Source organism: Tyto alba, unplaced genomic scaffold, assembly GCF_018691265.1.
Source record: "Tyto alba isolate M040663 unplaced genomic scaffold, T.alba_DEE_v4.0 Super-Scaffold_2, whole genome shotgun sequence".
In the NCBI taxonomy this organism is placed as follows: domain Eukaryota; kingdom Metazoa; phylum Chordata; class Aves; order Strigiformes; family Tytonidae; genus Tyto; species Tyto alba.
This window is the reverse complement of record NW_024881282.1, coordinates 77,314,952-77,328,875: the sequence shown is the minus strand read 5'-3', so window position 1 is coordinate 77,328,875 and position 13,924 is coordinate 77,314,952. Positions and strand designations below refer to the sequence as shown.

General features: G+C 36.7%; 1 protein-coding gene across 2 annotated transcripts in view; it reads right to left on the bottom strand.

Moving 5' to 3' along the window:
* The window catches only part of RSBN1L (round spermatid basic protein 1 like), a 65,831-nt gene that overhangs the window by 31,087 nt on the left and 20,820 nt on the right, over nt 1–13,924 (bottom strand). Inside the window, exons 3-4 of one of the 2 annotated variants that reach the window (XM_042792017.1) lie at nt 2,810–3,070; nt 2,427–2,491 (exon numbers count right to left, since the gene is read on the bottom strand). In XM_042792017.1, the coding sequence (XP_042647951.1) occupies nt 2,427–2,491; nt 2,810–3,070 (326 nt within the window). Of the gene's footprint in view, nt 1–2,426; nt 3,071–13,924 lie in introns of both variants that reach the window. The other variant, XM_042792016.1, reaches the window with a different exon arrangement.

The following is a 13,924-nucleotide window of genomic DNA, read 5'->3' as shown; positions in this document are numbered from 1 at the left end:
GCAATTTTCTTAAAATTTCAGTGAAATATACTGCAACCACACATTAGAATCCCCTTTAAAGATTCACAAAGAACTCAACAAGACAGGAGAGTATTACCAATCTGCACAAAACATAACAAGTTATACTATCATTTAGTGCCTTTTATGAAGGGAGGTAGAGGCGGAAAACTGAAAAAGAGAGGTAACTGATACTAATGAATCAGGAATTTACATACAGACACAAAAACAGAGCTGGAAGTTAAAACCACAAAATTCACAACTCTCAGATTCAAAAAAGTCCTGTCATATCCCTGGAGGATGAGCACTCAGACACAGTATCACTATGACTACTACACTCTCATACTCCTTCCTAGACATCTTTGATACTGGTCCCAGTCAGAAAGGAGACTACTAAGCTAATAAAACCTTTCAACTGTAGCAAATCAGCTAAGTAAGACAAAATAAGCAGCCAGAATAAGACAAAAAATAATGAAATAATACAGAAAAATAGAACCAATAGCTAGGCAACCAAGATACTGACCTAAATAGTCCAGAAAATAGTGATACTGCACGGAAGATGGTATAAATAAGGCTGGTGTAAGGCTGTAATACACCATTTATACACACTACACCATTTATGTTAGCAAAAATAAAAGGAGCCAAGCATATTCTGTCAAGCAACCGAACTCTGCCAAGCAATAAAATGCTACAAAAACTAAACTGAAAAACTGAGAGAAAACAAAGGAAAAGAGGTTACCAGGACTAAATCTCCAGCCAGATGAAATATATGTTAGAAGATAAGACTATGAAGTAGACCAGTTGAATGCTATAATTATACAGTTTGGCTTCTTTCATCTACTACATTCTCTCTCTGCTCCTCCTTTACTTACAGGAAAATGAGAAATTACAATCTCAAGCCTGATGATCACAGGACTGATTTAACTAGGTATCAATGATGCCATTGTAATACCAAGTTAATCCATCCTTTCAGTAAAATAATTCCATTATAATTTGCAAAAATAAAATTTGGGCTTTTAACTATTTCTTTAGGGCAGATAGTAGCACATAGCTATGTTTGCATTACTGCTGTCCAAGACAACAGGTTGGCCTTAAAGAACATACTTACAAGTACGGATCCAGCTTTTTTTTTTTTTTATAAAATTACCTAAAACAGAGCAGCTGTGGGTAGCTGCCCATAATATGGTCTGTGATTTTTAATAGTAAATTAATGCTTCAGTTTACATACTGAACAGAATATTCATATTCCATGGCAGTAGATGTTCTCTTAACCAGCACTGCAAATGTTCTCTTGCAGCAACACTGCAGTTCTGCATATCCTTGTGGATAACACACACCTGAAATCTGTAAATAAATGCAATAGTGTTCCATGCAAATGTTTATGCAGCCAAAGGAAAAAAAAAGCATGTTTTTCATAAAAAAAAAATGACAGTATAATTTACACCTGAACTCTTCATAATCGTCTAAAAAGTGAAGTCTAAAATAGTGTAAAGGTGCTCCATATAACATCTAAAATCACAGGCAGGGAGTTAAACAGGCAATGGTAAGCTGAAGTTGATATAATGAAAAACAGGATTGAGCTTCTTCATAAATTGTTTCAGAATATCTGTATCGGCTTTATATAATACCCTTATCACCAAGGAGGCAATCTAAAAAAGTCAGAATTTTTTTTTCCCCTGAACTTAGAAGACTGAAATATAAATATTTTATATGCAACAGCAATGTATCTTCTACAGCAAGTTAATAAATAGCAGAGGTGATATTTAATCAGTAGCTGTTGTTAAGAGAGTATACAGCCATTTCTCTCCAGAAAATAAAAAAATAAAAAAAAAAAAAAAAGAGATATTCAAAAGCTGCCTGCCATTTTGACGTGTAACTTACCAGCTTTCAAGAGAATGAAACTAACTGGGGGGAAGTGTGAAGGGAAGAGGATCAAATTAGTAGCTACATTAAACACCATCAAGTTCTCCTTTAAGGATGGATTTAGAAGCCTCAGACTAAATATGCAGCTAATAAAACCTGTGTAGGGCACAGTTAATGTATAACATTGTTCTAACATATTAAGCATTTCAGTTTCCTGAGAAGTTCATACAGATGTTTACAGTTCAGATGCTCAGATAGTTGCAACTAAATCATTTTAACCCTCCAAAACTCAGTTATGCTTCAGCTACAGATACAAATTCAAAAGAAACCTACACACACATGCATGCAAACACTCCCCGTCCCCCATAAAATCCAACTTTGTCTCTGTTAATAGGCTCCTTATCTTAAATATTACAGAACTAACTAAATACTTAAGTAATTCCCTTGTTTCTAGTCTTTCGCATCATCCACACAGCACAGCTAAGAGTAACTATTCTAAAAAAATCTATTCACAGTTGTTTGAAACCATTATATGACTTTAGAAAGTAAAATGTATAACCTCTTACCTGAGCATGAAAATTTGACATAGTCGTTGTCTCTATATCTTTCTTTCCCAAAATCTCCATTTTCACTGGTGAATTGGGAAAATTAAACGAAAAGTAGTCTAAAAAGTCAGGTAAATAAGTAGCTGCCCCATGAACAATACCCATTACATAGTAAGCTGCACAGTTTTCATTTTCACTAAAAACCAGACCCACAAACTCTTCTGCAAATCTCTCCATCTCCACAGGAGATAAGTGGGAGAGTTCATTACTGTAGGCATGGATAACTGATGCACCTCCGTTAGGCTGGTGCTCAATATGAATCAGTTGTTTGAACTCCAATGTGTCCAACCTTTTGAGTTTATTTTGAACCCGTGGCTCCTTTAACGAGACAAATGGAAACTCACTGTTCTCTGGTATCTTGGACTCACAGTCCTTCTTGGGATCCATATTTTTCCCACTGAAATCCTTAAGATGATCATCTACGATGCCTTTGGATTCCTGATCCTCAATATCAGAAACCAATCCTGAGCAGATGGTCTGAATGGATTTGCTGTACATTTTTGGACGCTTCCTCTTCTCATTCTCTTTATGTTTCTTTTTCTTTTTCTTCTTAACTTTTTTAATCTGTAGCTCTTCCGCATTGGTTTTTGGTTTCTCCTTCCCACCTGTTGAAAAGAAAAAAAGATGTCCTAAGTATCTTCATGTACAAAGTATGTATTTAAAGATCAGGATTCAAAGTTATCAAAACCCTCACCGAGGGTCACGATTTGTACCTTACTGAAAATTAGTAGTACAAAACACCTGCCATGTTCACAGTATGACTGACAAATAAGCTGGTGGGGAGGAAATCACAAAAAAAAAAAGTTTCCCAAGGCTGCTTTCATGGTGAGTCACAATCCTTAATCATACCCTTCAACTGGTCATCAGCAATTACTATACCAGAACATTCAGAGACATGATATGACAGCCGTCAACAAACACTGCCAAATAGGGGATTTACCAACGGTCAGTGAGTATCAACCATCATCAGTAAACCATTCACAAGCTGCCACTGACAGAACATACCTTGCCAGATGACTTTACATGGTCATTCTTCCAGAACTAAATAAACTTTGTTGAAATACACGTGAAAACAGCTAAAAACCGACACCATACTTAAAAAAAAAAGAAAAAAAACACACAACAACACACAAAAAAACCCCACAAACAAAAACAAACAACAAAAAACCCCAACCAACCAATCACCAAAAACCAAAATGTCACAAAACAGAAACTAGCTTCAAGTTTATATAATATGCAAGCTAAACTGAAAACAAACTAATAACCTAAAGACAAAAACTACTCATTTGGGGATAACATGTTCAAGGGATTTCCATGGTAAGCACTCTCCCTCGTCTTAAGGGGTTTTTCTTCAAGTGCTTTTGGGGTTTTTTTGCAAGTAATAAACACAGTAGCCAAAAAGCTTCTGGCACTACACTGCCCTAAAGTATAGCAGTTGAAATCATTCCACAATTTGATAAACTGAATTACTGGGCATGTTACAGCACAAAATTATATTCACAACAAGTGAATCAAGATCAGCAGGTTGAAACACAGAAGTTGTTAAATTCAGTCTTAGAAAGTAACACGAAAAACACAATTTCTAAGCAATCTCAAATTCACAATTACCCAGTGTTTACGACTATGCAGTAGTAGATTATTTTCATTTTACAATCCTCAACCCAAGTAATTCACAAATCCTTAAAAATAAATAAAAAAACCCACAAACTACACAAAAAAAACCCACTACAGTTGGTGCATGGAATCACACATTCTTGTTGATACTAAGAGGCTTGGATATGGAAGGTGCAGATACTGAAAGAAGAATATGCAATTAAGACACTTGCCTCTGCATCTCTTGAGGTTTGTGACAGCAGCTACGTACCTCCAGGATTTCTGAAGTGGACACAGGGGAGTTAGTTATATCTCTAGCTTCTATCTATGGTGGAAGTGCCCTGAGATCACTCATTTCTTAATTAGCCCAAAGAATGAAGTGGGCTGTAGGATTTCTTAACCTAATACAGTTAGGAGCTACAAAAGACTCCCTTCACTCTAGATCAGATTTAACATAGCATACTCTACGAGCACAATTTCACGTTTAGCTAACCAAGTTCAACTGCCAAAAAGCACAGTATCCTCATGAAAATATGTCCTTTCATTAGGCTAAATTTAATGTAGAACCAGCAGGGGTCTCTGCAACAGAACTGCTTCATCTAATAGCTACAATATTCACCACTTCTTTATTAACACCTTCCTTCTGCCAGAAAAGTCTTTAAATCTAGTGAGCATGGAAAGACCAGAATGAGCAGCAACACATGTACAAACTACCACCTCAACCTTAGCAAAGTCCTGAAAATAGTGCATTGAGGGTGCCAGGGTACTGGAGCAAAATGTCATTCACCTGTCAAAAATCAACTACTGCTCACACTGAGATATTGTAATGATGTCATCATGGCACCAGTTCCATTCAGGGGGAAATAAAAACAAATACATGGTTTATAACAGTGCGAAGTTCCATATTATCACTTAGAAATCTCAATCCAAACCTCAAAATACAAACTAAAGAATAGATAATTTTTTCCCTCCTCCTGACTGCAGGAATACACAACTGGACAGCATCTAAGAGTCTATAGCTATTTCAAACTCTTAAAAATGCTTTAACTTATAATTTAAAAATTGTTTCATTCTAAACATGAAAATCCATTGCTATGCTGATAGATATCATAAAGAAGTCAAACACTTCCAGATATTATATTAGTTTGAATATAGAAAATACAGAAATATAGCACCGAATGCTGCAGCAAGGTGAGGCAGAAGGAAGCAGAGGTTACATGTCAACCCACTTCACTTGTTCTCAAATGGAGCTTCGATTTTTTTGTAGGGACTAGTCACTCAGATCTGGGATTTCATGAATGGCAGAGAAGGGATGGAAATTTATATTCACTGGGGTACAATTAGCAGTAATATAACTGGCAACAAAGACAACAACTAAGTTTAAAGCAGGAAGATATTTGTTATGGCAAGAGCCAAATTGCTCTCTTGTACTTTAGCATGTCTATAATCACCAAAGAAAACCTTAAGACGACTGAAGATCAGCATCTATACACACTTACTCAACGTCCAGCTATTACATTACATTCCATCATTACTGTTGAAATTTAAAGTACTTACATAAAAGATGGTTATGAATCTCTATTTGTGCAAAACTACCTCAAAAATTTTTTACTTCAGTTTCTAGAGTACAATAAGGAAAATTATCTGATTTCCCCTTTCCATCTGTCCCCTTCCCTACCTTTGATCATATCTTCCAAGAAGTTTTACCGACTAACAATCAATTTAATTCAACTCCTCCTGTAATAAGTGGTGGCTGTTTTTTTAATCCATTAGTTAATGTATTTCACAGATGCAGCTATGCAAAAAAAAAAAAAAAAAACCAACACTTTTAAGGTCACAAAACAACTAAACTACAAAAGAGGCTTCCTAGAGAGGTGGTCAATGCCCCAAGCCTGTCAGTGTTTAAGAGGCATTTGGACAAAGTCCTTAACGTGCTTTAACTTTTGGTCAGCTCTGAAGTGACTAGGCAGTTGGACTAGATGATGGTTCTAGGTCTCTTCCAACTGAACTATTCTATTCTGTTCTAATCATCAGTAAACAGCACTCAAAAGAGCAAAGCCATGGTCTCAAAAGCAGTGGTGCTTTTACTACAGAAACAAAAAACGCCCCAGTGTAACATACACAATTAAAATCAGATAAACAGAATGTAAATCAGTGACAAATTATGCAAGGTTCACAAACATATCCAAAAAGGTTTGCACTCAAAACCAGTTGTAAAAATATGTTTTTGTTAACTTGGCATGCACCTATGTATGTAAGTTCTCAAAACCTTCTTAAGAGGAATTAACCAAGACATTTTTTAAGTGAAGAACATTTATAATTCTCTGTTTGTTTTCACACCATTCCCATGAAACCTTCAGAAGGGGGAAAAAAGCTCTGAACCACAGGATAAAAATAATTCTTTTTCTGGTATCCACAGCAGTCCTCCTTCCAGCCTGAAAATAAATTTTCTGTTCAACTTGAAATACAAATATTTTAATAATACAGATTGGTTTTACTTTTGTTTACAGACTACAAGGGTTATGCCATTTACAGATATATTAAGTATTAAAGTTCATCAGTACACTCTTTCCCAAACCATGAGAAGTTGCAAAAATGGTAGGCACAATTAGGAACTAAGTAAATATTTGCTAGCAGCCTCTCATCTCTGAACACAACTCTCTTCTCCTCCACAGAATTTTTTGGATCTCTATATACCAAAAGTATAGAACTAAGGCCATTTTTAATTCTGAAGAATTAAAAAGAGCAAGAGAGCAACAATTACTGAAGGAACAAAAGGCTGTATAACAAAAAAAACCATCAGATCTACAATGATTAGTAGCAGAGACCCCTGAACTTGCAACTGGGAAGTGAGTGAAAGAAAAAAATCAACATGTGGAATGTCTATCCTTGGGAGGAAATATGAATCCCTTCTTCAAGGATCTGAGCTACTGATGCCACGGGAGAGGAAAAAAGCCTTAAAACACAGAAGTCCAAAGAGAAAGGAAATTCCAAATGGGATTTTTTCAAAACATTACTAGAATTAGAGACTTCAAAAAATATTACACACCAACAAGAGTAAAACTTAGTTCTTTAAATGCACTTCAAGCAGAAATTGGAAGATAACATGACTTAAAAAACTGATTAGTTGTTTTGCCCCTTTTTTAAATTCACACAAGCTTATACTACTGCATACACAAGACAAATTCTGTCAAGAACTCTACTTCATTTGCACATCATCAGCAAATTACATACTTAGGAAAAATTATTTTTAGATAGTTTGGACACCTTATTTCATAAAGAAAATTATATTCTAATATTAAACTGAATACTGAAAGACTGGAAAAATGTTAAATTCATAATGTGGATATATGATACAGCTGAGCAATCTAAGAGCTCAATGCCATAGATGGCTAGAATCCAAATCCCCACTCTGCCACTGTTCCTGGCACACAGTCCTGCACCATTCCTGATGCTGACTGATGCTCATCTGATTGTACAGTAAATTCACTTAATGGCTCAGCAGAAAACTACTCCACTTTGCTGCCAGAGTAATGAACAGAATTGGTTCACGGCACTGTCAGACAGGAACTAGAGCATGGAGACCACCGAGAGCAGGCAATGGGCATTAGCAACCCACCCCTCATCAGTGGCAGCAAACCACTTGATCTGCATAGCTACACTGCCCACCACACCTTCGTCTGTCCACCCCGAGCACTGAACAAGGCTGAATTTAAGGGTAAAAAAACAATCCCCCTGCCACACACAACACTACCTTAACACATATATGAGATACAACCAAGTTCCTAACAAACCTTAATAGAAAGTTCCCTAACCCAAAAGCTTGAACTTTTAAATTTAACATTGAAGTTGTACAATTTACCTTTTCAAAGGCAACATCATAGTATATCTAACTGTAATGTGGGTCAGACCATAATTTCTTCTCTCTGTCCTTTATTACAATGAGTGTGTGGGAGGTGCTGTACAGTGCTTGTTCCCAATACTGTTGTGACATCAACATATGCTCAACTATAGAATATTTGTGTTCAGTTTTAACATACAGCCAAAGTTTTCCTGAGGAATACAAACACCAATGGAAAACTGATTTCTGGAAGTAGTATTTCTCAGCAAAGCTTAAACAGAATTTCACAGAGTGAGGAGGCAGCACATCTCTAGCCTAAGGCTTCTGCTCTTCTGAATTTCAAAGTTCTACTCTGAAGTAGGTGTTTAAAGCTGCTCAGAAGTTGCAAAGACTTCAACAGCAAAAGGAATTAGTTTGCTGAAACACTGGAATTACTATCAGCAATGCCCAATAAAGTACTTTCATCTTATTCTTCTTTTGCACTTGCTGTAGAGAGGAGTAGAAACACATTCATTCAGTCACTCCTCTGCTGCATCTATCAAAATACTTTAAAGCAAAATGTGCTGCTTTTTCTAAAACAAATAATGCTACCTTGACACCTGCCTAACAGATCCCAGAAAAGACCAGCTGCCTTCAGTGTCTCCCTGGGGCAGTAATCAAGTTGCCTCACAGCAGACATACAGAATTTGTTGAAAACATATGCAAGCAATCCAAAAGACTAAGCAGAAATCCAAACACTGTAAGACTGATACTCAAACTAGCTTTGTTTTAAGCAAGATTTGGCGGCAGCAGCGCAGTGTTTGATGTAAGCAAATATTTCACTTCTCAAAGCAGTTACTACTGAGGCACACAGTCACAACCCAAAACTTTCAAGACAGGTGCTTGAGAGAGTCTTCAGCAGAAATCACAATAAAGATGTGTACGTACATACATCTACCTACAACTGCTGCAATCTTATTTCAGCCATGAGTAGCCATTTTGCAGTGCATAGCACCTTCTCCCTCTATGTGTTCCAAGATGCATTTAGACAAGCACAGCTACTGAAACACCTATAACAAAACAAAAAACTCTTTCCACTGAATGATTCAGAAACACGAGACAGAAGTAAGAACTTTCACTTCTATTTAAAAAGTCCTTTTTGTTAAGGTGACTCCAAGAATGAGTTCACGGTCAAGGGGTGGAGAGAAAACCCCCCAGCACCTATAAACCTTTCTTTACAAGAACTTTCCCCTTGATCTGATGTGAAAAAGCAGACTGAGTTTACACTTTACTGGAGTGTAAAAGACCATTCTGCTGTTATTTGGCTAGCAATATCTGCACAAGGATGAAGTTATAAAACTTGCCCTGTATTTTTAGAGACATTAGAAGAATGGAAGCCTGTGCTCATTCTGTTCATGCACACACATACCCAGCAAAAACAGAACTATCTCTAAACAACTTTTAACCATCTCTAGGCAAGTCAGGCCTTATGGACCACAAATACTTCTGCCACTGCATATATTTACATGATTTTTCAAGATAACTCAGTAAAATTTATTTCTTGTGGTGCCACAATATGCCAGTCACTCACAGCATCAGACCTTTTACTAAGGACTGAGATTCAGAACTGTTTGAATGTTATGCAAATAACCCAATGCTTTGTTATTACTAGATGATACATACTTGCATATTAAACTGATGTGAGACAGCCTGAACTCTGGTAACTACAGATTCCTTCCAAGTGGGAGTTTTTAAGAAGAAAACTAAGAAATTACCTGAAGTTTATTTTACATTGTGTTTTGTTCATGAGATCATTAGATCTGAAATTTTATGTAAGCAGAGGTCACAAAGCCTTTATTTCATTGTTTCAAGTAGAGCAGCGTTTCTTAACCTTGAAGTCACAGCCCCCAAGATGATTATGGGGGGAACTTTAATATTTAAAACAAAACAAAACAAACAAACAAAAAAACAAAAAAAAAAAAGAAACACAAAACCAAACCCACAACCCTACATTAATACCAACACTAAATTGTTCTTTTCCCACAGTTTTCTAGCTGACAGGTAGTAGCAGGAAGGGCAAACGGTTTTAGTTACTGGCTGCAGTTAAAGTCAGTTTTCACCTCCTCACTTTAATAGACCTCAATCACCAAAATTTAGCAGAGCTGAGGAGCACTTTGTGGGAAGTAAGAGCACAGAGGAAAGAACATCAGTGCAAAGGAACCTGAAAAGGGACCAAGTTTCCTAGATTTCTTTCAGCTGAAGGACTGGAACACAGCATCTTACTCCTCATTCTATGGCACACGAAAGTCACAGCAATATCAACCAGCTGCAGGTATGCTAGTTGTTTTGCAGTGCAAGATCAGCCTGGCTATGCCTGTCATCAACTACAATATACTATTTATGTCTTTGGCTTGGCCCTGTACCAACTATCTCCTACTGCAGTACTATGAGACATTCTGCCTAGTACTGTCCAATAAAGACACGGGTAAGAAGTAACCTCCAATTAATGATCTTCACTTTCTGCCCAGTCCCACAGGGCTAAACACAACTCAAGCATTTTCTAGCATTCTCACTGCAATTCAGACTAAAGCTACTGACGTATTAGAAATTTATGATGACAGCTCTGCTACAGCTCTTCAGACTGAGTCTTTAAATAATCAACACAGAAATCCCAGTTCAAACCAGATGTATCCCCCTGGATCTTCCAATGAGTTTAAAGTTCATAACCACAAACAAGTAAAGAACGGCTTAGAACAGGGACAGCCAATATGCCATTCACCAACCAGTAAATAAATAAAATATGCCAGTAGAGAATACAAGGGTTCTTAAGAGCATTGCCACTGCAGTGACAAGCAAAACAGACAAACAAACAAAAAATCTCAAATTTGTACCAGCCAGAAAGTTGTGACAGAATTTTAGACTTTTTAACATAAAATTATGTTTTATAAATTTATTTTTCTGTATTTTTCAATAAATATAATTTTATATATTATTTTGATGAGGTAATGAAAAACTTATTACAAATTAGTTCAAAAGGATTAGAAAACTGACTTCCTAATAGAGTTAAAACGTGCACACAGAATTCTGAACAGACACAAAATGCACATAGTCACTCTGCAAATAAGAGGAATGGGTAAGATCTACTGCTGACAGGTTGAAAAGCTAATAGATCATGTGCTGAAAACAAACATAACTTCAAGGTGTCTCGGTACACAGCCCAGGAAACAAACCAAACAGGAGTACAACTGAGAGCTGTCTTGTTCTATTTATAGGCTTGAAAGCTTGACTATTAAACATCAGAAGAGTCAAGCCTAAAATACATCAAATAATCCTATTTTATGTTGTCTCAGCCCTCCTGGAGGTTGAATAGTCACAACCACCTTGAAAACAGCTATTCAAGATTTTCAGAAAGTGACATTTACAGGCACACAAACATGGAATGTGATAAAAGTTGCTACAAGGATATACGCTGACTTCCACCGTATTTACCTCATTAAATAACTGTCTTTTACCCATCAGAGCCACACAGGAAGATCTTAACATGCTTCCTCCTATACCCTTGCCAACAACTACACTTATCATGAGAGCTTCAATAAGGCCTTGTAAGATAAGCAGAGATTTATAAAGTGATGAATAAAAATATAAAGCTCTAAAATATTTTCAGTTAATTCTTCTACAACAAACAGTCTGAAAACACAAAGTCTGCAAACAGCCTCGAGTCTGGGCACCTGAGTTATCACATTAAATATATATATATAAAATTACAGATTGTTTTATGTACTTTACAAAAGTATTTCAAAAAGCAGCAACCTATTATTCCTTCCATACTTCTAAATCTCTACTGTCCAAATAAGCCAACATCCAAAATAAAAACCGTAACAGAAATCCTACCTAGACTGAGAGCGAGGATAGAAACTTGGTGGAGAGGGAAGGTGTAACAGAAGATTCCTGTTCAAATTTATAGGTCTGCACATGAGAACGAGAATCTGTAAGAGGAATTATGCAGGACACAAAATGTTTGTGCAGCTCCACGTGTCTGTATCTCAAAATACACTATGGGGTGAAAAAGCGTTGATTTCATCACCTTAATTCAATGAAGCCTTCACTTCAGGCAGCAAAGGCAGCACACACACTCCTCTACCAGCATTTTTCACCTTGCTATGGAAGAATTTTCAAGACAGTAGAGAAACCCACGCAGAAGCAGACCTCTTTTCTGAACTGACCATGGTGTTTTAATTAATCTGTGGCATCAAAATTAGAACTGAAACACACTTCACACATACAGTGCAATCACAGGGCAAAAGAAAAATATTTTGTGTACACCCAGACTAGCAATGTACCCAAAGACATTTACTCGCAGTAAGCTGGAAGCAGAAACACTGTTCTCAAAGGAAGAGCTCCTATGAATGTGACAGCATTGCAGTTTCCACTGAAGTCTTGTCTTTGAAATACGGTAATTTAAAAACTACATTTCCACAGTATTCACCATAAAAAGAAGTTCCAAAAAATACTTGTGCACATGCTACACACAGCCTATCATAATCTGTACCCACAGACTTCAGATCAGTATTTCAGACCTCTTCCAAGCAAAAAACAAACAAAAAATCATATTGAAACCTTTTAACCTGCATAGATTTTACAGGCAGTAGTAGAAAAAGAATTGACTTTCTCCTTTCATTGACGTACCAGAAGTCTTTGCTTCCAGCTCCAGACTGCCACCTCCAGCAAGACACACTTAGCTATTGCAGCACTCTCCCACCAGCCACCAGCCGCTCCATCCCAAAGCAGTATACACGGCCAGCGTCCCACCCTGGACAACAGTAGAGACTGCTCAAGCCCAGCATGGTTGGTTCCTTTCAGGTTCTCAAAGATTCGTGTAGCCAACTGAATGCGCTAGCTAAACAGGAGTACTGGAGGCAGCAGCAACTTCAGGAGTAGAAATGAATCAGTAATGAATGAATGTAAACGGATGGGAAGGAATCAAGAGCAAGCAACAGCAAAGCCATCTCTAAAAGCCTTGGAAAAGTGGTCCACTGGCTACACAAAAGCTAAGCAAATGATTTAATGTACTGTTTCTGAAAAATGTTTGAGGAACTTAGAAGAGCTCTACTCTCAGTGATTTCATTGCAATTGCACACAGCCTGCCTGTATTTTACATCTGTATTTCACTCTATACTCATATATATATTTTATTGATGAAGATAACTTGGTGCATAAGGACTGTGAGGCAAAATCAGTATTAGAGGCAAATCGGTGTGATAGGTTGTGTGTCCTGCACTCTCACCTCAGTCTTTCCTATCCCCTCAATGTCATACCAACTAAAGCATATTGCGTACAAATCCTTCAACATTTTCCCTAAAGTCACACAAAGACAAAATAGAGTGGATGGTAAAAAGCATGGAGTAGAGGTAGGTCTCATCTTAAATATGCCAATTTCATAATTACTTCTGTGCTAATTCATCTATACAAAATTTAAAAGGTTTGTAATATGTACAGTTAAAAGAAATGTAATCTCTCCCAGAATAATTAAAAAAAAAGTTTTGTACTTACAGATGTTCATATGAGCACAATAAAGATGGTAATTCTTCCATTTTCCCTGTGTTTAGGCATTCCATAAACCCAATGCATTTAATCTTGCAGAAACACACACTAAGAATTTCTCCTACTGCATTTTTAGAAATAGCTGTGCTCTGATATATATAATTAGAAAAATAGGGCTGACTTTTTTTTTTTAAGGGAAAACATAAATGGGACTGTTTACAAATAAGCCTATTAGATATTTTTCTTTTTGCAGAACCTTCAGTAACCCTCAGCTGTGTCAGATTGGTATGCATTTTTTTTGTATAAAACTTTCAATTTTTAAAAGGTAACTTTTTCATTATGTAGATCTTTGAAAAGCAAGTTTAAATCACTTATATGTCCTGAAATTTTAACAATATACATGTGCCAAGAAGCCTTTTTTCCCCAAAACTAAGCTCTTCCTTCCATGCAACAGATTGAGAGAAAAAAGGGGAATTATATAGCCTTATTTTACAGAGAATACATC